General features: G+C 49.0%; 1 protein-coding gene across 1 annotated transcript in view; it reads right to left on the minus strand.

The window, feature by feature from the left end:
* TRAF3IP1 (TRAF3 interacting protein 1) overlaps positions 1-2,419 on the minus strand; it is a 106,259-nt gene extending 103,840 nt beyond the window's left edge. Inside the window, exon 1 of the mRNA XM_063933255.1 lies at positions 1,963-2,419. Coding sequence (XP_063789325.1) covers positions 1,963-2,085 — 123 coding nt within the window. The 5' untranslated portion in view covers positions 2,086-2,419. The remainder of the gene's footprint in view (positions 1-1,962) is intronic.
* Between the last annotated feature and the right edge of the window lie 24,768 nt (positions 2,420-27,187).

Here is a 27,187-nt window from a genome sequence, read left to right on the forward strand (position 1 = left end):
GGCTTCCACTGCTACGATGGGACAGGGAACAAGGACAAAAGATTGACATATGCAAAAGGTCGACGAGGAAATGGTCAAAACTTTTTTTTTGTCTGATTAAGCACATGACCCTGGGGCTGGGAGGCCGGTGATGGGAATCCCGGCGGTCAGCATACTGACCGCGGGATCCCGGCAGCGGAATTCTGGCGGGGTGGGGGAAGGGGGGGTGAGTGCAACAAAGCCCCTTGCAGGCTCACTGCGCTCGCCACACAGCGAGCTCGCCATGGGTTCTATTCCCACTCAATAGGTGTCGTGGACACCACGAGTGGGAATAGTACCTGTGGGTCGGCATTCTGATCGTTCGGGATCCCAGCGTCGGCATGATGACCATCAGGACCCCGAGTGGCGGTCACACAACCGCATCTCCATGACCACAATTAGTGTACCGCTTCACTTGCAATGTTTTGGGCAAGGTGCCTCTCTTTGCTACCATTGCACTCGCCACAGGTTAATATTCCCAATCATAGTCCACGTGGATGGTAAAACCATGCCTTGTGAAAGATTGCCCTTTAAAAAAACAAAAACAAACAAATTATATATATATATATATATATATATATATATATATATATATATATATATATATGAGAGATTGGCCAGCATCCCACACCTCCCGCAATCTCAGACGCCATTACATCCCGCCGCATATGCGTCTCAACAGCTGTCATGTCAACCTATTGACTTTGTCGATCTAATGCATGTCGACCATATGGGCTTGACTTATTTGCTGTTGACCCATCATCCAGATACCAATAGGTTCAACATACTAGACAACATGATACTATACCAAGTAAGTGTTACTCAGGAAATAGAGACATCTAGCTAAGTACATACTGGATTTGCCAGGGGCTTCCTGAGGTGCGACTACCTCGCATGCATATATAGGCGTTATTAGACTTTAGTATCCTACGGGTGATATTTACTAATTATGGTTTTTAGACCTAATACTTAGAATTCCTTATCACTGCTATTCGCAGGAATAAGAAGTTAACGGGATCCTGTCGGGATCCCAGGAGTCACTGCGTAGACTGCTGGGGCCCAGAATGAGATCACAATCCCAGAGCCAGCATTCTGACAGCCTGGATCCCGGGAGAGTGACTGTCGGGATTCTAACCATCGGGATGCCGCGGTCACTCACAACCTGCATCCCGACTGCTGGCATTTCAGCCCCAAACCGGAATTAACATTCCCCCGAATATTCTAAGTCTCATGCAGGGACGGAGCCAGTCCCTGTAATGTGTTGGCTGCCACCGCAACCCTCTCTGAGTTTCTGTAGCCACAGGATATAACACAAACAGCTTCGCTGCCCCAACAAAAACTACTTTCTAGTCATTGATGATCTTTGTCAGGGGCATAAACTGTATTATAAGGGGCAGGATAAGCAGGTATATGATGTATACCGACCCCAACATCCTGCCCCCCTCACAATCCTGACTGACAATGGACTATTCCCACAACACCCATAGAGTGGGAACAGAACCTGGGCTTTGTTGCTGGCAGGTTACGCTGGTACCTGTAGTCCCACCACAGTAGCTGAAGAGTTAACAGGCCCCTGGGTAATCTCTGTCATGGGCATAAACTTTATCACAGGGAGCAGGATAAGCAGGTATATAACCCACCATACACATCCTACTACTGCATCCATCATCTTCCCCCCTAGTAGTGTATGCTGGTACCTGTAGTCCCACCACAGTAGCTGAAGAGTTAACAGGTCCCTGGATGATCTGTCAGGGGCATAAACTGTATCACAGGGAGCAGCAGGATAAGCAGGTATGTAACCCACCATACACATCCTACTACTGCATCCATCATCTCCCCCCCCTAGTAGTGTATGCTGGTACCTGTAGTCCCACCACAGTGGCTGGAGAGCTCCCGCACTAGCAATGTCTCATATACCACCCATTAGCCGCTCTCCGCCCTCACCTCAGTCAGGATATCGTGCAGGTACCGGAATGGCGGCTTCCCCAGCAGTTTATCGGTCAGCGGGGGCTTCCTGATCACTTTCCCCAGGGACTCCTGCGTGCGGCGGAGAACAGCGGGCTCCATCCCCGGAAGACCGGGAGAGGCGTCCGCTTTGGGGCGGGAACCTGACGGGTGAGCGGGCACTCGGTGCGGGATTCTGGTTCTTGTTTACATCGGTCTCCAAGGCTCTGGCTCGGTAGGATCAGTACCGGCCAGTCTTCCCCTTCCCACAATCCGTAGCGGTCGTCGTTCTGCGCATGTATCGCCTCCCCCGTTACTAAGCATCCGCCGCCATGGCAACCAACCGCAACACGGCCGATGGAAGGGGGAGTGTCAGTCACGTGATGCGCCTAATGCCAGTGCCAGTGGCTGCGTCATTCTGGATGACTCCTAATACCGCCCTTCCAGGGACGCACTGATCCGGGAGGTGGAGGGGAGGTCCTAGAGCCGGCGGCGCATAGTGTGACGTCACTTTAGCCGTCTTCCCTGGTGCCTGCTTTTTCCCCTGCAGGCATAGCTGTCTCTTCCCCAGTATATAAGGAGATCGCCGCCGGCGGTAACATAAGGGTAGATGCTAGAATCAAGTGGGCTAAGGGACCTTTTCCGTAAGGGGGAGGAGTTACGACGCAAGGGGGAGGAGCTAGGCCAGCGGGATAGTTCCTCTACTATCCACGACACCAGCTATTACCTTTAGTAATTAGGTGGTGAGCGAAGCGTGGCGAGCGTACTTTTCAACCAACCTTTCGGGTACCCTGTTCGCCCATAGCTCCTCCCCCTGGTGACGTAGCTCCTCCCCTCAATACGTCACAAGGTCCCTTCAGCCCCTCCGATATAGAACCAACCGTAACATAAGTTCGCAGAGCCAGCCTGGTGGTACCGGAAGAATGTGTTTTGCTTGCTGCGTTCCATCTCCTGGCAGCATGGCGTTTGTCGCTGGGCCTCACTGTCTTCCTGCATAATATTAGAAAGGAGAGGGAAAAGAAGACATTTTAAGCCACAACACCTTTTCTCTGACGTCCTAGTGGATGCTGGGGACTCCGTCAGGACCATGGGGAATAGCGGCTCCGCAGGAGACAGGGCACAAAAGTAAAAGCTTTAGGATCAGGTGGTGTGCACTGGCTCCTCCCCCTATGACCCTCCTCCAAGCCTCAGTTAGATTTTTGTGCCCGGCCGAGAAGGGTGCAATCTAGGTGGCTCTCCTAAAGAGCTGCTTAGAGTAAAAGTTTGTTAGGTTTTTTATTTTCAGTGAGTCCTGCTGGCAACAGGCTCACTGCTACGAGGGACTTAGGGGAGAGAAGTGAACTCACCTGCGTGCAGGATGGATTGGCTTCTTAGGCTACTGGACACCATTAGCTCCAGAGGGAGTCGGAACACAGGTCTCACCCTGGGGTTCGTCCCGGAGCCGCGCCGCCGACCCCCTTGCAGATGCCGAAAAGTGAAGAGGTCCAGAAACCGGCGGCAGAAGACTTTTCAGTCTTCATAAGGTAGCGCACAGCACTGCAGCTGTGCGCCATTGTTGTCAGCACACTTCATAGCAGCGGTCACTGAGGGTGCAGGGCGCTGGGGGGGGCGCCCTGGGCAGCAATGATAGTACCTTATTCTGGCTAAAAATACATCACATATAGCCCCTGGGGGCTATATGGATGTATTTAACCCCTGCCAGGTCTCAGAAAAACGGGAGAAGAAGCCCGCCGAAAAGGGGGCGGGGCCTATTCTCCTCAGCACACAGCGCCATTTTCCCTCACAGAAATGCTGGTGGGAAGGCTCCCAGGCTCTCCCCTGCACTGCACTACAGAAACAGGGTTAAAACAGAGAGGGGGGGCACTTATTTGGCGATATGACTATATATATTAAAATGCTATAAGGGAAAAACACTTATATAAAGGTTGTCCCTGTATAATTATAGCGTTTTTGGTGTGTGCTGGCAAACTCTCCCTCTGTCTCCCCAAAGGGCTAGTGGGGTCCTGTCCTCTATCAGAGCATTCCCTGTGTGTGTGCTGTGTGTCGGTACGTGTGTGTCGACATGTATGAGGACGATGTTGGTGAGGAGGCGGAGCAATTGCCTGTAATGGTGATGTCACTCTCTAGGGAGTCGACACCGGAATGGATGGCTTATTTAAGGAATTACGTGATAATGTCAACACGCTGCAAGGTCGGTTGACGACATGAGACGGCCGGCAAACCATTTAGTACCTGTCCAGGCGTCTCAAACACCGTCAGGGGCGTTAAAACGTCCTTTTACCTCAGTCGGTCGACACAGACACGGACACTGACTCCAGTGTCGACGGTGAAGAAACAAACGTATTTTCCTTTAGGGCCACACGTTACTTGTTAAGGGCAATGAAGGAGGTGTTACATATTTCTGATACTACAAGTACCACAAAAAAGGGTATTATGTGGAGTGTGAAAAAACTACCTGTAGTTTTTCCTGAATCAGATAAATTAAATGAAGTGTGTGATGATGCGTGGGTTTCCCCCGATAGAAAATTATTGGCGGTATACCCTTTCCCGCCAGAAGTTAGGGCGCGTTGGGAAACACCCCTTAGGGTGGATAAGGCGCTCACACGCTTATCAAAACAAGTGGCGGTACCGTCTCCAGATAGGGCCGCCCTCAAGGAGCCAGCTGATAGGAGGCTGGAAAATATCCTAAAAAGTATATACACACATACTGGTGTTATACTGCGACCAGCGATCGCCTCAGCCTGGATGTGCAGCGCTGGGGTGGCTTGGTCGGATTCCCTGACTGAAAATATTGATACCCTTGACAGGGACAGTATTTTATTGACTATAGAGCATTTAAAGGATGCATTTCTATATATGCGAGATGCACAGAGGGATATTTGCACTCTGGCATCAAGAGTAAGTGCGATGTCCATTTCTGCCAGAAGTTGTTTATGGACACGACAGTGGTCAGGTGATGCAGATTCCAAACGGCACATGGAAGTATTGCCGTATAAAGGAGAAAAAGGCAACGTCTTTTCAGCCTCAGTCCTTTCGTCCCCATAAGGGCAAGCGGGCAAAAGGCCAGTCATATCTGCCATGGGATAGAGGAAAGGGAAGAAGACTGCAGCAGGCAGCCCATTCCCAGAAACAGAAGCCCTCCACCGCTTCTGCCAAGTCCTCAGCATGACGCTGGGGCCGTACAAGCGGACTCGGGTGCGGTGGGGGGGGTCGTCTCAAGAGTTTCAGCACGCAGTGGGCTCACTCGCAAGTGGACCCCTGGATCCTACAAGTAGTATCCCAGGGGTACAGATTGGAAATTCGAGACGTCTCCCCCTCGCAGGTTCCTGAAGTCTGCTTTACCAACGTCTCCCTCCGACAGGGAGGCAGTAGTGGAAACAATTCACAAGCTGTATTCCCAGCAGGTGATAATCAAAGTACCCCTCCTACAACAAGGAAAGGGGTATTATTCCACACTATATTGTGGTACTGAAGCCAGACGGCTCGGTGAGACCTATTCTAAATCTGAAATAGTTGAACACTTACATACAAAGGTTCAAATCAAGATGGAGTCACTCAGAGCAGTGATAGCGAACCAGGAAGAAGGGGACTATATGGTGTCCCGGGACATCAGGGATGCTTACCTCCATGTCCCAATTTGCCCTTCTCACCAAGGGTACCTCAGGTTCGTGGTACAGAACTGTCACTATCAGTTTCAGACGCTGCCGGTTGGATTGTCCACGGCACCCCGGGTCCTTACCAAGGTAATGGCCGAAATGATGATTCTTCTTCAAAGAAAATGGACGATCTCCTGATAGGGGCAAGGTCCAGAGAACAGTTGGAGGTCGGAGTAGCACTATCTCAAGTAGTTCTACTACAGCACGGGTGGATTCTAAATATTCCAAAACCGCAGCTGTTTCCGACGACACGTCTGCTGTTCCTAGGGATGATTCTGGACACAGTCCAGAAAAAGGTGTTTCTCCCGGAGAAGAAAGCCAGGGAGTTATCCGAGCTAGTCAGGAACCTCCTAAAACCAGGAAAAGTGTCAGTGCATCATTGCACAAGGGTCCTGGGAAAAATGGTGGCTTCTTACGAAGCGATTCCATTCGGTAGATTTCACGCAAGAACTTTTCAGTGGGATCTGCTGGAAAAATGGTCCGGATCGCATCTTCAGATGCATCAGCGGATAACCCTGTCTCCAAGGACAAGGGTGTTTCTTCTGCGGTGGCTGCAGAGTGCTCATCTACTAAAGGGCCGCAGATTCGGCATTCAGGACTGGGTCCTGGTGACCACGGATGCCAGCCTGAGAGGCTGGGGAGCAGTCACACAGGGAAAAAATTTCCAGGGAGTGTGATCAAGTCTGGAGACTTCTCTCCACATAAATATACTGGAGCTAAGGGCAATTTACAATGTTCTAAGCTTAGCAAGACCTCTGCTTCAAGGTCAGCCGGTATTGATCCAGTGGGACAACATCACGGCAGTCGCCCACGTAAACAGACAGGGCGGCACAAGAAGCAGGAGGGCAATGGCAGAAACTGCAAGGATTCTTCGCTGGGTGAAAAATCATGTGATAGCACTGTCAGCAGTGTTCATTCCGGGAGTGGACAACTGGGAAGCAGACTTCCTCAGCAGGCACGACCTCCACCCGGGAGAGTGGGGACTTCATCGGGAAGTATTCCACATGATTGTGAACCGTTGGGAAAGACCAAAGGTGGACATGATGGCGTCCCGCCTGAACAAAAAACTGGACAGGTATTGCGCCAGGTCAAGAGACCCTCAAGCAATATCTGTGGACGTTCTGGTAACACCGTGGGTGTACCAGTCGGTGTATGTGTTCCCTCCTCTGCTTCTCATAACCAAGGTACTGAGAATTATAAGACGTAGAGGAGTAAGAACTATACTCGTGGCTCCGGATTGGCCAAGAAGGACGTGGCACCCGGAACTTCAAGAAATGCTCACAGAGGACTCATGGCCTCTGCCGCTAAGAAGGGACTTGCTTCAGCAAGTACCAGGTCTGTTCCAAGACTTACCGCGGCTGCGTTTGACGGCATGGCGGTGGAACGCCAGATCCTAAGGGAAAAAGGCATTCCGGAAGAGGTCATTCCTACCCTGGTCAAAGCCAGGAAGGAGGTGACCGCAAAACATTATCACCACATTAAAACCCCCTTTTTGTGCCTCCAGTGGCACTGTGGGATCTCAACGTAGTTCTGGGATTCCTCAAATCACATTTTAAACCGCTCAAATCTGTGGATTTGAAATATCTCACATGAAAAGTGACCATGCTGTTGGCCCTGGCCTCGGCCAGGCGAGTGTCAGAATTGGCGGCTTTGTCTCACAAAAGCCATATCTGATGGTCCATTCGGACAGGGCAGAGCTGCGGACTCGTCCCCAGTTTCTTCCTTAGGTGGTGTCAGCGTTTCACCTGAACCAGCTTATTGTGGTACCTGCGGCTACTAGGGACTTGGAGGACTCCAAGTTGCTAGATGTTGTCAGGGCCCTGAAAATATAGGTTTCCAGGACGGCTGGAGTCAGGAAAACTGACTCGCTGTTATCATGTATGCACCCAACAAACTGGGTGCTCTTGCTTCTAAGCAGACGATTGCTCGTTGGATTTGTAGCACATTTCAACTTGCACATTCTGTGGCAGGCCTGCCACAGCCTAAATCTGTCAAGGCCCATTCCACAAGGAAGGTGGGCTCATCCTGGGCGGCTGCCCGAGGGGTCTCGGCATTGCAACTCTGCCGAGCAGCTACGTGGTCGGGGGAGAACACGTTTGTAAAATTCTACAAATTTTGATACCCTGGCTAAAGAGGACCTGGAGTTCTCTCATTCGGTGCTGCAGAGTCATCCGCACTCTCCCGCCCGTTTGGGAGCTTTGGTATAATCCCCATGGTCCTGACGGAGTCCCCAGCATCCACTAGGACGTCAGAAAATAAGATTTTACTTACCGATAAATCTATTTCTCGTAGTCCGTAGTGGATGCTGGGCGCCCATCCCAAGTGCGGATTGTCTGCAATACTTGTACATAGTTATTGTTACAAAAATCGGGTTATTATTGTTGTGAGCCATCTTTTCAGAGGCTCCGCTGTTATCATGCTGTTAACTGGGTTCAGATCACAGGTTGTACAGTGTGATTGGTGTGGCTGGTATGAGTCTTACCCGGGATTCAAAATCCTTCCTTATTGTGTACGCTCGTCCGGGCACAGTATCCTAACTGAGGCTTGGAGGAGGGTCATAGGGGGAGGAGCCAGTGCACACCACCTGATCCTAAAGCTTTTACTTTTGTGCCCTGTCTCCTGCGGAGCCGCTATTCCCCATGGTCCTGACGGAGTCCCCAGCATCCACTACGGACTACGAGAAATAGATTTATCGGTAAGTAAAATCTTATTTCTCTAACGTCCTAGTGGATGCTGGGACTCCGTCAGGACCATGGGGAATAGCGGGCTCCGCAGGAGACAGGGCACATCTAAAAAAGCTTTTAGGTCACATGGTGCGTACTGGCTCCTCCCCCTATGACCCTCCTCCAAGCCTCAGTTAGGTTTTTGTGCCCGTCCGAGAGGGTGCAATCTAGGTGGCTCTCCTAAAGAGCTGTTTAGAAAAGTTTTTTTTTTAGGTTTCAATCTCAGTGATTCCTGCTGGCAACAGGATCACTGCAACGAGGGACTTAGGGGAGAGATTTCCAACTCACCTGCGTGCAGGATGGATTGGAGTCTTAGGCTACTGGACACTTAGCTCCAGAGGGAGTCGGAACACAGGTCAGCCTGGGGTTCGTCCCGGAGCCGCGCCGCCGATCCCCCTTACAGACGCTGAAGAGACGGCAGAACGGAGGTCCGGAAAGCAGGCGGCAGAAGACTCCTCAGTCTTCTTGAAGGTAGCGCACAGCACGGCAGCTGTGCGCCATTGTTGTCACACGGCTCACTGACTCAGTCACGGAGGGTGCAGGGCGCTGCTGGGGGCGCCCTGGGCAGCAATATAATTACCTTTAGTGGCAAAATAAATACATCACATATAGCCATTAAGGCTATATGTATGTATTTTAACCCAGGCCAGTTTCTTAAAAACCGGGGAAAAGCCCGCCGAAAAAGGGGCGGAGCTTATTCTCCTCAGCACTCAGCGCCATTTTCCTGCTCAGCTCCGCTGGTGAGGAAGGCTCCCAGGTCTCTCCCCTGCACTGCACTACAGAAACAGGGTAACAAAGAGAAGGGGGGCATAAATTGGTGATATTTATATATTAAGAGCGCATATATAGTAAACAACACCTTCTAGGGTTGTTTATATACATTTATAGCGCTTTTGGTGTGTGCTGGCAAACTCTCCCTCTGTCTCCCCAAAGGGCTAGGGGGTCCTGTCTTCGATTAGAGCATTCCCTGTGTGGCTGCTGTGTGTCGACATGTATGAGGACGATGTTGGTGTGGAGGCAGAGCAATTGCCGATGATGGTAATGTCACCCCCTAGGGAGTCGACACCGGAATGGATGGCTTTAGTTATGGAATTACGTGATGTCAGCACATTACAAAAGTCAGTTGACGAAATAAGACGCCCGGCTAACCAGTTAGTACCGGTTCAGGCGTCTCAGACACCGTCAGGGGCTGTAAAACGTCCTTTACCTCAGTCAGTCGACACGGGTACCGACACAGATGAATCTAGTGTCGACGGTGAAGAAACAAACGTATTTTCCAATAGGGCCACACGTTATATGATCACGGTAATGAAGGAGGCTTTGCAGATCTCTGATACTGCTGGTACCTCAAAAAGGGGTATTATGTGGGGGGTGAAAAAACTACCTGTATTTTTTCCAGAATCAGAGGAATTGAATGACGTGTGTGATGAAGCGTGGGTTAACCCCGATAGAAAACTGCTAATTTCCAAGAAGTTATTGGCATTATACCCTTTCCCACCAGAGGTTAGGGCGCGCTGGGAAACACCCCCTAGGGTGGATAAGGCGCTCACACGTTTATCAAAGCAAGTGGCGTTGCCGTCTCCTGATACGGCCGCCCTCAAGGATCCAGCAGATAGGAGGCTGGAAACTACACTGAAGAGTATATACACACATACTGGTGTTATACTGCGACCGGCAATAGCCTCAGCCTGGATGTGCAGTGCTGGGGTAGTGTGGTTGGATTCTCTGACTGAAAATATTGATACCCTGGATAGGGACAGTATTTTATTGACTCTAGAGCAATTAAAGGATGCTTTCCTTTATATGCGAGATGCTCAGAGGGATGTTTGTACTCTAGCATCAAGAGTAAGCGCGATGTCCATATCTGCCAGAAGAAGTTTATGGACGCGACAGTGGTCAGGTGATGCGGATTCCAAGAGGCATATGGAAGTATTGCCATATAAAGGAGAGGAATTGTTTGGGGTCGGTCTTTCGGACCTGGTGGCCACGGCAACTGCCGGCAAATCCACTTTTTTACCTCAGACCCCCTCCCAACAGAAAAAGACACCGTCTTTTCAGCCGCAGTCCTTTCGCTCCTATAAAAAGCGACCAAAAGGACAGTCTTATCTGCCGCGAGGCAGAGGAAAGGGTAAGAAAGGGCAGCAAGCAGCCCCTGCCCAGGAACAGAAGCCCGCCCCGGCTTCTACAAAGCCATCAGCATGACGCTGGGGCTTTACAAGCGGACTCAGGAACGGTGGGGGGTCGACTCAAGATTTTCAGCAATCAATGGGTTCACTCACAAGTGGGAAGATATAGGATTTGGGTGGACTGCGCACAGAAATGTGCTAACGTTACGGGGAGTGCTGCTGGTGTTTAACAAGTTGGTCCTACTTGTTAGAATATTGGTGCAAAAGTGGAAATTTTTCACACTGCGCTCATCCCCGGTTTTGGATTTGCATGTGTCTACACTAGTGTAATAAATGGTGAAAATGCTTGTTTGAGTTTCAAAGTGATGTTTATTTATAAATAAAAAGCAGAAATGGATAGTCCTGAATTAATTGCACTCTATTTGGCTGTAATTAGCCTTCTTGCTAATTATGCATGAATACGCTTGGTTCTAAACGTATTTTGATGAAGTCCAAATGTAGTGAAAAAAATGAATGAAAAAAGGAAAAAATAAAAAATGAATGAATTATTGAAAAACGAAGAAGGAGAGAAAATGTCTATTTGATTGAAAATCGGGCCGCGGCGTCCCGCTGGTATTAACTGAGTGCACTTTGTTTAAAAAGTATTCTGCTACTGACAGACAAACAGCAGTGGAGAGTGCGTGAGGAAGAAAGGGACTCCGGACTGGTCTGCCTCCCCCTGCTTCTGCCGCCGTCACTGTGACTGTGTTCTGTCACAGGTCGGAGGCTTGTCAGCCTGGGTTTGGTGCCTGTCTTGGAGGGGGAGATGCACGCACTGCGACCACTCTCAGAGTGGTTCGTTGCCGCACTTCCCCCACCTACAGAGACTCACCTTTGATCTCCTTCTCCTCTGCTGGATGTGTCAGCGGCAAGTTGTTTCCTCGCTGTTCGGCCGTCGTCCGTGATCTGCAGACACTTCCTGGTTTTCAGTCACGTGACCGGGTTCTCTGTCTTGTTCCGCTCCTTCTGCTCGATCGTGCAGCTGTTGTAGATAATGTGGGGAAAATGCTCCAACGCGTTTCGGCCCTTGGGGGCCTTCCTCTGGGAGAAGAAGTGTATATGATTTCTCCTGTGGTGAGGGAATAAATAGGCTGATCTGTGGTTCCTTCGTTCTGATTGGATGTCGTGCTTCATGTTATGAGAGGCAGTTGTTCTTGTCAGTCACATTGTGTAACCAATGAAAGGCATGTGCTCAGTCTTTCATGGTCCTTTTTGATTGGTTTTGCAACTGTCAGTCATGTTCTGTCGTCCAGTGAGTGGGTTTGTGACCTTGAAGCTTTGTTTATGGTTGCTATAGTGATGATTGTAGCCTGGTGGATGAACTGGTTCATTGTGCAGTTCAGAAATCAATGGATGAGAATAATGAAATGAACCAATAAATTGATTACAAATTGTGGAAAAGGTGCAATTGAATCATATTAGGAATAAATGAATGAAATGAAGTAAAAATGAAGTAAAAATAAATAAATGTGAAGATGGTATTAAATGCCATAAGAATAATAAATAATAAAATAAAAAAAATAAAAAATAAATAAATAAAAATATATATAAAATAAATCAAAAGGAAGATGGAATGATTGAGAAATGAAGAATACTATAATCTTAAAGTACATAGCTTTAATCTGATGTATAGTGTAGGTGGGTGGGTTGGTGTTGGGTGGGCTAGTATAATTTCAAGTGAGAATGGATGAATAACTGTAAGCTGGAGTGTGTTGAATTTATTTAAAAAGTTTCTCCATTGAGCGCAGACCAAAGTGGTCAATTCTGCTTTGTAAGTGTTAGTTTTTTTTATTGACAAATGATGGATCTCACTTCATTGTCAAAATTGAGTCCTCTTGGTACTAGTGTGTCCATGTTAATCATGACTCGTAGTTCTTCTTTGTTTATCTGGTGGATGTAATTGCCCCCCCTCCACCTGGGTTTGACCTCTTTTAATCCTATGAATGTGAGTAATGTGGGATCACTGTTATGAAATTGTTTGAAATGTTTTGATAGTGGATGTTCCTCTGTTCCTTTTCTTATGTTCCTGATGTGTTCATTTAATCTTATCTTGAGTGGTCTCACTGTCCTCCCTACGTACTGCTTGTGACACGGGCATTCCAGTACATAAATCACCCCCTTGCTATGACATGTTAGTGTTGTTTTGATTTTCATTGTTTTCTTGTTTGAGGTGGATGTAACTGTGTGAACAGGTTTGGTACTTCTGTTTTTAGTAGTGGTACATGCGTTACATGTGCCACAGTAATAAAAGCCTCCTTTTAGTTGGACTTTGTCTATAGTGGTTTGTTTTTGTGTTTTGGGTGCTATATGGTTCCTTACTATTTTCTGTCTGATATTCCCTCACCACAGGAGAAATCATATACACTTCTTCTCCCAGAGGAAGGCCCCCAAGGGCCGAAACGCGTTGGAGCATTTTCCCCACATTATCTACAACAGCTGCACGATCGAGCAGAAGGAGCGGAACAAGACAGAGAACCCGGTCACGTGACTGAAAACCAGGAAGTGTCTGCAGATCACGGACGACGGCCGAACAGCGAGGAAACAACTTGCCGCTGACACATCCAGCAGAGGAGAAGGAGATCAAAGGTGAGTCTCTGTAGGTGGGGGAAGTGCGGCAACGAACCACTCTGAGAGTGGTCGCAGTGCGTGCATCTCCCCCTCCAAGACAGGCACCAAACCCAGGCTGACAAGCCTCCGACCTGTGACAGAACACAGTCACAGTGACGGCGGCAGAAGCAGGGGGAGGCAGACCAGTCCGGAGTCCCTTTCTTCCTCACGCACTCTCCACTGCTGTTTGTCTGTCAGTAGCAGAATACTTTTTAAACAAAGTGCACTCAGTTAATACCAGCGGGACGCCGCGGCCCGATTTTCAATCAAATAGACATTTTCTCTCCTTCTTCGTTTTTCAATAATTCATTCATTTTTTATTTTTTCCTTTTTTCATCATTTTTTTCATTCATTTTTTTCACTACATTTGGACTTCATCAAAATACGTTTAGAACCAAGCGTATTCATGCATAATTAGCAAGAAGGCTAATTACAGCCAAATAGAGTGCAATTAATTCAGGACTATCCATTTCTGCTTTTTATTTATAAATAAACATCACTTTGAAACTCAAACAAGCATTTTCACCATTTATTACACTAGTGTAGACACATGCAAATCCAAAACCGGGGATGAGCGCAGTGTGAAAAATTTCCACTTTTTCACTCACAAGTGGACCCGTGGGTCCTGCAGATAGTATCTCAGGGTTACATGCTGGAGTTCGAAAGGTCTCCCCCTCGCCGGTTCCTAAAGTCTGCTTTACCAACGTCTCCCTCAGAAAGGACGTCGGTTTTGGAAGCCATTCACAAGCTGTATTCTCAGCAGGTGATAGTCAAGGTACCCCTCCTACAACAGGGAAAGGGGTATTATTCCACACTATTTGTGGTACCGAAACCGGACGGTTCGGTAAGGCCTATTCTAAATCTGAAATCCTTGAACCTGTACATAAAGAAATTCAAGTTCAAGATGGAGTCACTCAGAGCAGTGATAGCGAATCTGGAAGAAGGAGACTTCATGGTGTCCTTGGACATAAAAGATGCTTATCTACATGTCCCGATTTACCCCTCACACCAAGGGTATCTCAGGTTCGTGATACAAGACTGTCATTATCAGTTTCGAACGCTGCCGTTTGGGTTGTCCACGGCCCCTCGGGTCTTTACCAAGGTAATGGCCGAAATGATGGTTCTTCTACGAAGAAAAGGCGTATTAATTATCCCTTACTTGGACGATCTCCTGATAAGGGCAAAGTCCAGAGAACAGCTGGAAGTCGGTGTAGCGCTAACACAAGTAGTGCTTCAGCAACACGGGTGGATTCTAAATCTTCCAAAATCTCAATTGACCCCGACAACACATCTGCTGTTCCTGGGCATGATTCTGGACACGGTTCAGAAAAAGGTATTTCTCCCGGAAGAGAAAGCAAGGGAGTTATCCGAACTTGTCAAGAACCTCCTAAAACCAGGAACTGTGTCAGTACATCAATGCACAAGAGTCCTGGGAAAGATGGTGGCTTCGTACGAAGCGATTCCATTCGGCAGATTCCATGCACGAACATTTCAGTGGGATCTGCTGGACAAATGGTCCGGATCGCATCTGCACATGCATCAGCGGATAACACTGTCACCGAGAACAAGGTTGTCTCTCCTGTGGTGGTTGCAGACTGCCCATCTGTTAGTGGGCCGCAGATTCGGCATACAGGACTGGGTCCTGGTGACTACGGATGCCAGCCTACGAGGTTGGGGAGCAGTCACAAAGGGAAGAAACTTCCAGGGCGTGTGGTCAAACCTGGAGACGTCTCTTCACATAAATATACTGGAGCTAAGAGCGATCTACAATGCTCTAAGCCTGGCAAAATCGCTGCTTCAGGGTCAGCCGGTGTTGATCCAGTCCGACAACATCACGGCAGTCGCCCACGTAAACCGACAAGGCGGCACGAGAAGCAGGAGTGCAATGGCAGAAGCTGCAAGGATTCTGCGCTGGGCGGAGAATCATGTCGTAGCACTGTCAGCAGTGTTCATCCCGGGAGTGGACAACTGGGAAGCAGATTTCCTCAGCAGACACGACCTTCACCCGGGAGAGTGGGGACTTCATCCAGAAGTTTTCCACATGATTGTGAACCGTTGGGAAAAACCAAAGGTGGACATGATGGCGTCTCGCCTCAACAAAAAATTGGACAGGTATTGCGCCAGGTCAAGAGACCCTCAGGCAATAGCTGTGGACGCTCTGGTAACACCGTGGGTGTACCAGTCAGTGTATGTGTTCCCTCCTCTGCCTCTCATACCAAAGGTACTGAGAATTATACGGAAAAGAGGAGTAAGAACAATACTGGTAGCTCCGGACTGGCCAAGAAGAACTTGGTATCCGGAACTTCAAGAGATGCTCACGGAGGATCCGTGGCCTCTACCTCTAAGAAGGGATCTGCTTCAGCAGGGACCTTGTATGTTCCAGGACTTACCGCGGCTGCGTTTGACGGCATGGCGGTTGAACGCCGGATTCTAAAAGAGAAGGGCATTCCTGAGGAAGTTATTCCTACTTTAATTAAAGCCAGGAAAGAAGTGACCGCACAACATTATCACCGCATTTGGAGAAAATATGTTGCGTGGTGTGAGGCCAAGAAGGCTCCAACGGAAGAATTTCAATTGGGTCGATTCTTACATTTCCTGCAAGCAGGATTGTCTATGGGCCTCAAATTGGGGTCCATTAAAGTTCAAATTTCGGCCTTATCAATTTTCTTCCAGAAGGAATTGGCGTCGGTGCCTGAAGTACAAACTTTTGTCAAAGGTGTACTACATATACAACCCCCAATAGTGCCTCCAGTGGCACCGTGGGATTTGAACGTGGTTCTAAATTTTCTCAAATCTCATTGGTTTGAGCCTTTAAAATCGGTAGATTTAAAATACCTTACATGGAAGGTAACCATGCTGTTGGCCCTGGCTTCAGCCAGGAGAGTTTCGGAGTTGGCAGCTTTGTCATACAAAAGCCCATATCTGATATTCCATTCGGACAGGGCAGAATTGAGGACACGTCCTCAATTTCTCCCTAAGGTGGTTTCGGCATTTCACTTGAACCAGCCTATTGTGGTGCCTGCGGCTACTAGCGACTTGGAGGACTCCAAGTTACTGGACGTTGTCAGAGCATTAAAAATATATATTTCAAGGACAACTGGAGTCAGAAAATCTGACTCGTTGTTTACATTGTATGCACCCAACAAGTTGGGTGCTCCTGCGTCTAAACAGACGATTGCACGTTGGATATGTAGTACAATCCAACTTGCACATTCTGTGGCAGGCCTGCCACAGCCTAAATCTGTAAAGGCCCATTCCACAAGGAAAGTGGGCTCATCCTGGGCGGCTGCCCGAGGAGTCTCGGCATTACAACTTTGCCGAGCAGCTACGTGGTCAGGGGAGAACACGTTTGTAAAATTTTACAAATTTGATACTCTGGCTAAAGAGGACCTGGAGTTCTCTCATTCGGTGCTGCAGAGTCATCCGCACTCTCCCGCCCGTTTGGGAGCTTTGGTATAATCCCCATGGTCCTGACGGAGTCCCAGCATCCACTAGGACGTTAGAGAAAATAAGAATTTACTTACCGATAATTCTATTTCTCATAGTCCGTAGTGGATGCTGGGCGCCCATCCCAAGTGCGGATTGTCTGCAATGCTTGTACATAGTTATTGTTACAAAAATCGGGTTATTACTGTTGTTGTGAGCCATCTGTTCAGAGGCTACTTCGTTTGTGTTATCATACTGTTAACTGGGTTCAGATCACAAGTTGTACGGTGTGATTGGTGTGGCTGGTATGAGTCTTACCCGGGATTCAAGATCCTTCCTTATTGTGTACGCTCGTCCGGGCACAGTACCTAACTGAGGCTTGGAGGAGGGTCATAGGGGGAGGAGCCAGTACGCACCATGTGACCTAAAAGCTTTTTTAGATGTGCCCTGTCTCCTGCGGAGCCCGCTATTCCCCATGGTCCTGACGGAGTCCCAGCATCCACTACGGACTATGAGAAATAGAATTATCGGTAAGTAAATTCTTATTTTTTATGAATTTTATTTGGACTTATTTATTTTTATTCTGAAATGTGTTTATGATGTTTTTTTTATATTAGAATACTATGCACAAGCAATACAGGAACGTGTTAACCACATTTAAAGAAATTCTAGCTTTAGATTATTCGATGTTGGAGAGATACAATGGAAAAAAAACCTCCAAGTACACATCTAATACTTACAGAAAAGAAAACACGGGTATGCATCTAATACTTTTGAGAAAAGAAAAAAAAACATGTATAACAATATTCACAGAAAAGAAGAAAATATAAGTACATATACTCTAAGGAAAAGGGGAAAAAAACATTACAACTAAAATTCATAGAAAAGAAAACGTACAGGTAATAATACTGTAGGCAATGTTCGTCGAAACAGACAGGCGGTCGTTGGGTGGGAGGGGGCTGAATGGCAGCGTTAAGCCGCCGTTTAGTAGGTGCGGTCCCGTTGGTGGGTCATGGCGCGGCGGCTGCATGACGTCTCACACTGCGGGCAGCGACACACTACTCCCGGCCAGCTGCAGGAGCTGCGCTGGCCGGGAGTTACTCCACAGATACAAAGGCGATGCTTTTGTATTCGGGGGGGGGGAGGGGAGGGAGAAGCGGCACTGGCATGCGGGGCCGACTAGCCCTGTGCTGGGCGTTCCCCCCTTGCATCTCAGGAACCATGATCGTAGCTGTGCTAAATTTAGCACAGCTGTGATCATCTCGGAATGACCCCCATAGACGGGTCCCCTGGGATCCATGGGCACTAAGAGTTTAACAGTGTGGCCTGGCTCCTCCCTCTATGCTCCTCCTACCAGACTCAGTTTAGAAAATGTGCCCGGTGGAGTCGGTCACAGCTAGGGGAACTCCATAGAAGTTTTTCTAGTTTTATTCTTTTTAAGAGAGTTAGGCACAGGGTGGCTGCTGGCAACAGCCTCCCTGCTTCGTGGGACTTATGGGGGGAGTAGTATCCAACCCTCTGAGGTTAATGGCCACTATCTCCGCTGACAGGACACTGAGCTCCTAAGGGTGATGAACGCAAGCCTCTGAGGTGACCGCTCACTCCCGCAGAATGCCACCACCCCCTAACAGCTAGAAGAAGGTCGGTGGTGAGTGGATTGCCGGCAACCCGACCAGCGGGAAACCGTCGTGTATGGTGGCTTCAGGGTGGGAGCGCAGCGGAGGGCTTAGAGGCAGATTGTGAGGGGCATGGACGTGCAGTGAGCTAAATGGCTCAGGAGGCACTGGCTAACCCCAGAGCCAGATTTACATGCAATATATGAGCCAAAGGGTACATCTGGGCATTATCCACAGGTGCAGCATTATAAACTCCTGGAAATCTGGTGAGTTTTGATTAGAGATGTGGGGAAAAGATACACAGGTGAGGCACTGCCTCACCTGCCATAGACTTTTTACTCCAGAGTTTGGGCTATAGAAATTATTAGAATAATGCAAAGACGATATTTCAAACAAATTATCAGTATTTTTCTTATATTTCTCTAACGTCCTAGTGGATGCTGGGGACTCCGAAAGGACCATGGGGAATAGCGGCTCCGCAGGAGACTGGGCACAAAGTAAAAGCTTTAGGACTAGCTGGTGTGCACTGGCTCCTCCCCCTATGACCCTCCTCCAAGCCTCAGTTAAGATTTTGTGCCCAAACGAGAAGGGTGCAATCTAGGTGGCTCTCCTGAGCTGCTTAGAGTAAAAGTTTAAATAGGTTTTTTATTTTCAGTGAGACCTGCTGGCAACAGGCTCACTGCATCGAGGGACTAAGGGGAGAAGAAGCGAACTCACCTGCGTGCAGAGTGGATTGGGCTTCTTAGGCTACTGGACATTAGCTCCAGAGGGACGATCACAGGCCCAGCCATGGATGGGTCCCGGAGCCGCGCCGCCGGCCCCCTTACAGATGCTGAAGCAAGAAGAGGTCCATAAATCGGCGGCAGAAGACTTTCCTGTCTTCATAAGGTAGCGCACAGCACTGCAGCTGTGCGCCATTGTTCTCAGCACACTTCGGTCACTGAGGGTGCAGGACGCTGGGGGGGGGGCGCCCTGGGAAGCAATGAATTTACCTTATTTGGCAAAAAATACATCACATATAGCTCCTGGGCTATATGGATGTATTTAACCCCTGCCAGTTTTCCAGAAAAAAGCGGGAGAAGAGCCCGCCGTGAAGGGGGCGGGGCCTATCTCCTCAGCACACAGCGCCATTTTTCCCACACAGCTCCGCTGGTAGGAAGGCTCCCAGAATCTCCCCTGCATCCTGCAACTACAGAAACAGGGTAAAAAAGAGAGGGGGGCACTTATTTGGCAAAATAACAGATATAAGCAGCTATAAGGGATAGACACTTATTGTAAGGTTGTCCCTATACATATATAGCGCTCTGGTGTGTGCTGGCAAACTCTCCCTCTGTCTCCCCAAGGGGCTAAGTGGGTCCTGTCCTCTATCAGAGCATTCCCTGTGTGTGTGCTGTGTGTCGGTACGTTTGTGTCGACATGTATGAGGAGAAAAATGATGTGGAGACGGAGCAGAGTGTCTGTAACAGTGATGTCACCCCCTAGGGGGTCGACACCTGAGTGGATGTACTGTTGAAAATTACGTGACAGTGTCAGCTCTATATAAAAAAAAAAAACAGTGGTTGACATGAGACAGCCGGCTACTCAGCTTGTGCCTGTCCAGACGTCTCATAGGCCGTCAGGCAGATGGCAGATACAGACGCCGACACGGATACTGACTCCTGTGTCGACGGTGAAGAGACAACCATGATTTCCAGTAGGGCCACACGTTACATGATTGAGACAATGGAAAATGTTTTATACATTTCTGATAATACGAGTACCACCAAAAAAGGGGTATTATGTTCGGTGAGGGAAAAACTACCTGTAGTTTTCCTGAATCTGAGAAATAAAATGAGGTGTGTGATGATGCGTGGGTTTCCCCCCGATAACAATTAATAATTTCTTAAAAAGTATTGGCTGCATACCCTTTCCCGCCAGAGGTTAGGATGCATTGGGAAACACCCCCTAGGGGGGATAAGGCGCTCACACGCTTGTAAGAACAAGGGCTCTACCCTCTCATGAGATGGCCGCCCTTAAGGATCCTGCTGATAGAAAGCAAGAGGGTATCCAAAAAAGGTATTTACACACATACTGGTGTTATACTGCGACCAGCTATCGCCTCAGCCTGGAGGTGCAGTGCTGGGTTGGCATGGTCGGATTCCCTGACTGGAAATATTGATATCCTAGATAAGGATAGTATATTATTGCCTATAGAGCATTTAAAAGATGCATTTCTATATATGCATGATGCACAGCGGAATAATTGCCAACTGGCATCAAGTATAAGTGCGTTGTCCAATTCTACCAGTAAAATGGTCAGGTGATGCGGATTCCAAACGGCATTTGGAAGTATTGCCTTTGAAAGGGGACATTTGGGGTCGGTCTTTTAGACCTGGTGGCCACGGCAACAGCTGGGAAATCCACGTTTGTACCCCAGGTCGCCTCTCAAAATAAGACGCCGTATTATCAGGCGCAGTCCTTTGTTGGCAAGCGGACAAAAGGTTCCTCTTTTCTGCTCGTGACAGAGGGAGAGGAAAAAGGCTGCAGAGATCAGCCAGTTCCCAGAAACAGAAACCCTTTCCCGCCTCTGCCAAGCCCTCAGTATGACGCTAGGGCTTTACAAGCTCAGGCACGGTGGGGGCCCGTTCTCAATGAATTTCAGTGCGCAGTGGGCTCACTCGCAAGTAGACCCCTGGATCCTTCAGGTAATATCTCAGGGGTACATATTGGAATTCGAGACGTCTCCCCCTCGCCGTTTCCAAAAGTCGACTTTACCGACGTCTCCCTCTGACAGGGTGGCAGTTTTGGAAGCCATTCACAAGCTGTATTCCCAGCAGGTGATAATCAAGGTACCCCTCCTGCAACATGGAACGGGGTATTATTCCACACTATTGTGGTACCGAAGCCAGACGGCTCGGTGAGACCGATTCTAAAATCTAAAATCTTTGAACACTTACATACAGAGGTTCAAATTCAAGATTGAGTCACTCAGAGCAGTGATTGCGAACCTGGAAGAAGGGGACTACATGATGTCTCGGGACATCAAGGATGCTTACCTTCATGTAAAAATTTACCCTTCTCACCAAGGGTACCTCAGGTTTATGGTACAGAACTGTCACTATCAGTTCAGACGCTGCCGTAGGGATGGTCCACGGCACCCCGGGTCTTTACCAAGGTAATGGCCGAAATGATGATATTCCTTCGAAGGAAGGGAATTTTAGTTATCCCTTACTTGGACGATTCCCTGATAAGGGTAAGATCCAGGGAACAGTTGGAGGTCGGTGTAGCACTATCTCAGGTAGTGTTGCGGCAGCACGATTGGATTCTCAATATTCCAAAATCGCAGCTGGTTCCGACGACGTGTCTTCTGTTCCTAGGGATGATCCTGGACACAGTCCAGAAAAAGGTGTTTCTTCCGGAGGAGAAAGCCAGGGAGTTATCCGAGCTAGTCAGGAACCTCCTCAAACCGAGCCAAGTCTCAGTGCATCAATGCACAAGGGTTCTGGGTAAAATGGTGGCTTCCTACGAAGCAATCCCATTCGGCAGATTCCACGCAAGAACTTTCCAGTGGGACCTGCTGGACAAATGGTCCGGGTCGCATCTTCAGATGCATCAGCGGATAACCCTGTCACCAAGGACAAGGGTGTCCCTCCTGTGGTGGTTGCAGAGTGCTCATCTTCTAGAGGGCCGCAGATTCGGCATTCAGGACTGGGTCCTGGTAACCACGGATGCCAGCCTGCGAGGCTGGGGAGCAGTCACACAGGGAAGGAATATCCAGGACTTATGGTCAAGCCTGGAGACATCACTTCACATAAATATCCTGAAGCTAAGGGACATTTACAATGCTCTAAGCTTAGCAAGACCTCTGCTTCAAGGACAGCCGGTGTTGATCCAGTCGGACAACATCACGGCAGTCACCCACGTAAACAGACAGGGTGGCACAAGAAGCAGAAGGGCAATGACAGAAGCTGCAAGGATTCTTCGCTGGGCGGAAAATCATGGGATAGCACTGTCAGCAGTATTCATTCCGGGAGTGGACAACTGGGAAGCAGACTTCCTCAGCACGACCTCCACCCGGGAGAGTGGGGACTTCACCCAGAAGTCTTCCACATGATTATAAACCGTTGGGAAAAACTCGACAGGTATTGCGCCAGGTCAAGGGACCCTCAGGCAATAGCTGTAGACGCTCTGGTAACACTGTGGGTGTACCAGTCAGTGTATGTGTTCCTTCCTCTGCCTCTCATACCCAAGGTACTGAGATTGATAAGATGGAGAGGAGTAAGCACTATATTCGTGGCTCCGGATTGGCCAAGAAGGACTTGGTAACCGGAACTTCAAGAGATGCTCACGGAGGATCCGTGGCCTCTACCTCTAAGAAGGGACCTGCTCCAACAAGGACCCTGTCTGTTCCAAGACTTACCGCGGCTGCGTTTGACGGCATGGCGGTTGAACGCCGGATCCTGAAGGAAAAAAGGCATTCCGGATGAAGTCATCCCTATCCTGATCAAAGCCAGGAAGGATGTAACCGCAAAACATTATCACCGCATTTGGCGAAAATATGTTGCGTGGTGCGAGGCCAGTAAGGCCCGACGGAGGAAATTCAACTGGGTCGATTCCTACATTCCTGCAAACAGGAGTGTCTATGGGCCTGAAATTGGGGTCCATTAAGGTTCAAATTTCGGCCCTGTCAATTTTCTTCCAAAAGGAACTAGCTTCAGTCCCTGAAGTTCAGACGTTTGTAAAAGGGGTACTGCATATACAGCCTCCTTTTGTGCCTCCAGTGGCACTTTTGGGATCTCAATGTAGTTTTTTGGGTTCCAAAAGTCACATTGGTTTGAACCACTTAAATCTGTGGAGTTAAAATATCTCACATGGAAAGTGGTCATGCTGTTGGCCCTGGCCTGGGCCAGGCGCGTGTCAGAATTGGCGGCTTTATCCTATAAAAGCCCTTATCTGATTTTCCATTCGGACAGGGCGGAATTGAGGACTCGTCCTCAATTTCTCCCTAAGGTGGTTTCAGCATTTCACTTAAACCAACCTATTGTGGTGCCTGCGGCTACTAGGGACTTGGAGGATTCCAAGTTGCTGGACGTAGTCAGGGCCCTGAAAATATATGTTTCCAGGACGGCTGGAGTCAGAAAATCTGACTCTGTTTATCCTGTATGCACCCAACAAGCTGGGTGCTCCTGCTTCTAAGCAGACGATTGCTCGTTGGATTTGTAGTACAATTCAGCTTGCACATTCTGTGGCAGGCCTGCCACAGCCAAAATCTGTAAAAGCCCATTCCACACGGAAAGTGGGCTCATCTTGGGCGGCTGCCCGAGGGGTCTCTGCTTTACAACTTTGCCGAGCAGCTACTTGGTCAGGGGCAAACACGTTTGCTAAATTCTACAAATTTGATACCCTGGCTGAGGAGGACCTGGAGTTCTCTCATTCGGTGCTGCAGAGTCATCCGCACTCTCCCGCCCGTTTGGGAGCTTTGGTATAATCCCCATGGTCCTTTCGGAGTCCCCAGCATCCACTAGGACGTTAGAGAAAATAAGAATTTACTTACCGATAATTCTATTTCTCATAGTCCGTAGTGGATGCTGGGCGCCCATCCCAAGTGCGGATTGTCTGCATTACTTGTACATAGTTATTGTTACAAAAATCGGGTTATTGTTGTTGTGAGCCATCTTTTCAGAGGCTCCGCTGTTATCATGCTGTTAACTGGGTTCAGATCACAAGTTGTACAGTGTGATTGGTGTGGCTGGTATGAGTCTTACCCGGGATTCAAAATCCTTCCTTATTGTGTACGCTCGTCCGGGCACAGTATCCTAACTGAGGCTTGGAGGAGGGTCATAGGGGGAGGAGCCAGTGCACACCAGCTAGTCCTAAAGCTTTTACTTTGTGCCCAGTCTCCTGCGGAGCCGCTATTCCCCATGGTCCTTTCGGAGTCCCCAGCATCCACTACGGACTATGAGAAATAGAATTATCGGTAAGTAAATTCTTATTTTTATTCAGTCAAAACTCTGGTTTAAACGTAAGTATGACAGGAAAGGCTCTGCCTCACCCCACCGCACGTCACTGGTGAGGGGTGCCCTGGGCCAGCGCAAAACCCTACACACTGGTCACTTGGGCTATCAGGGACTTTATCTGCTGCCAGCGATGAAATTCCTCAGGCCAGTATAATCTTTCAAAGTGCGGAAAGACGCGCCATTACAGGGGGCGGAGCTTCTCACAGCGGATCCAGCAGCTCACCAGCGCCATTTTCTCCCTGCAGATTCTCACACAGAGACGCTGACAGGGAGCGCTGACCCTCCGCATAACTCCAGCTATCCTGTGAGGTACCAGGGGGTTATAGAAGGGGGGAAAGAGTGTTAGTCACTATTTGGCACTGGCTTATTAAGGTTGCACAGTCAGCACCAGGCTTTTATGATATAACGGCCTACTGGGGCGCTGTGTGGGTGCTGGCTCCATTATCTCTGTGTCTCTCTGAAGGTACTTGGGAAACTGACATTTTCCTGTGTGTACATATTTCTCACATTACCATGTCCAGGGACTCTGTGTCTTGTGCTGCAGAGTATCCATTCCATGTACTCAGGAATGTAATATCATGTCTCAGCCTTCTGAATCCGAACCGTTGTGGGTGGCTTCACTTAAGGAGAAGAAACACTCAGAGAAGCGCTACCATTAGACAGCATTAATAAAATTTATTATTAAAAATATTTGATATTTCTCTAATGTCCTAAGTGGATGCTGGGAACATGGGGAATAGCGGCTCCGCAGGAGACTGGGCACAACTAAAGAAAGCTTTAGGACTACCTGGTGTGCACTGGCTCCTCCCTCTATGACCCTCCTCCAGACCTCGGTTAGAATTTTGTGCCCGGCCGAGCTGGATGCACACTAGGGGCTCTCCTGAGCTCTTAGAAAGAAAGTAATATTTAGGTTTTTTATTTTCAGTTAGATCTGCTGGCAACAGACTCACTGCTACGAGGGACCTAGGGGAGAGAAGCGAACCTACCTGCTTGCAGCTAGCTTGGGCTTCTAGGCTACTGGACACCATTAGCTCCAGAGGGATCGAACACAGGCCCAGCCTCGGTCGTCCGGTCCCAGAGCCGCGCCGCCGTCCCCCTAGCAGAGCCAGAAGCAAGAAGACGTTCCTGGAAATCGGCGGCAGAAGACTTCGGTCTCCATTAAGGTAGCGCACAGCACTGCAGCTGTGCGCCATTGCTCCCCAGGCACACCACATACTCCGGTCACTGATGGGTGCAGGTCGCTGGGGGGGGCGCCCTGGGCTGCAATATAAGTACCTTACTTGGCAAATTAACACATAATATAGCCTTTAAGACTATATATGTGTAAAATCCCCTGCCATAACTGTATAAAAAAAGCGGGAGAAGCCTGCCGGTAAAGGGGCGGGGCTATCTCCCTCAGCACACTGGCGCCATTTTCCCTCACAGCTCCGCTGGAAGGATCGCTCCCCAGGCTCTCCCCTGCAGTTCCAGACTACATAGGGTAAAAAAGAGAGGGGGGGCACTAAATTTAGGCGCAATCTGTGATATATAAGCAGCTATAAGGGGTAAAATCACTGTGTAGTGTGTATCCCTGTTTTATATAGCGCTCTGGTGTGTGCTGGCATACTCTCTCTCTGTCTCCCCAAAGGGCTTTGTGGGGTCCTGTCCTCAGTCAGAGCATTCCCTGTGTGTGTGTGCGGTGTGTCGGTACGGCTGTGTCGACATGTTTGATGAGGAGGCTTATGTGGAGGCGGAGTAGGTGCCGATAAATGTGATGTCACCCCCTGCGGGGTCGACACCTGAGTGGATGGATATGTGGAAGGAATTACGCGACAGTGTCAACTCCTTACATAAAAGGTTTGACGACATATCAGATGTGGGACAGCCGGCTTCTCAGCCCGTGCCTGCCCAGACGTCTCAAAAGCCATCAGGGGCTCTAAAACGCCCGCTACCTCAGATGGCAGACACAGATGTCGACACAGATACTGACTCCAGTGTCGACGATGATGAGTCTAGTGTACATTCCAATAGAGCCACACGTTACATGATTACGGCAATGAAAAATGTGTTGCACATTTCTGATATTACCCCAGGTACCACAAAAAAGGGTATTAGTAATTTCTAAAAAGTTACTAATGGCGTACCATTTCCCGCCAGAGGATAGGTCACGTTGGGAGACATCCCCTAGGGTAGATAAAGCGCTCACACTCCTGTCAAAGAAGGTGGCACTACCGTCTCCGGACACGGCCGCCCTAAAGGAGCCTGCTGATAGGAAGCAGGAGGCTATCCTGAAGTCTGTTTATACACACTCAGGTATTATACTGAGACCAGCTATTGCTTCAGCATGGATGTGCAGTGCTGCAGCTGCGTGGTCAGATTCCCTGTCAGAAAATATTGATACCTTAGACAGGGACACTATATTGCTAACCATAGAGCATATAAAAGACGCAGTCTTATACATGAGAGATGCACAGAGGGATATTTGCCGGCTGGCATCTAAAATAAGTGCAATGTCCATTTCTGCCAGGAGGGGTTTATGGACTCGGCAGTGGACAGGGGATGCAGATTCTAAAAGGCACATGGAAGTTTTGCCTTACAAGGGTGAGGAGTTGTTTGGGGATGGTCTCTCGGACCTCGTTTCCACAGCGACAGCTGGGAAGTCAGCATTTTTACCCCATGTTCCCTCACAGCCAAAGAAAGCACCGTATTATCAGGTACAGTCCTTTCGGCCCCAGAAAGGCAAGCGGGTTAAAGGTGCGTCCTTTCTGCCCAGAGGCAGAGGTAGAGGAAAAAAGCTGCAGCATACGGCCAGTTCCCAGGAACAAAAGCCCTCCCCCGCTTCCTCTAAGTCCACCGCATGACGCTGGGGCTCCACAGGCGGAGCCAGGTACGGTGGGAGCCCGTCTCAAGAACTTCAGCGACCAGTGGGCTCGCTCACGGGTGGATCCCTGGATTCTACAAGTTGTATCTCAGGGGTACAAGCTGGAATTCGAGACGTCTCCCCCTCGCCGTTTCCTCAAATCTGCCTTGCCAACAGCTCCCCCGGACAGGGAGGCA

The sequence above is a fragment of the Pseudophryne corroboree genome, chromosome 7 (genome assembly GCF_028390025.1).
Source record: "Pseudophryne corroboree isolate aPseCor3 chromosome 7, aPseCor3.hap2, whole genome shotgun sequence".
NCBI lineage: Eukaryota > Metazoa > Chordata > Amphibia > Anura > Myobatrachidae > Pseudophryne > Pseudophryne corroboree.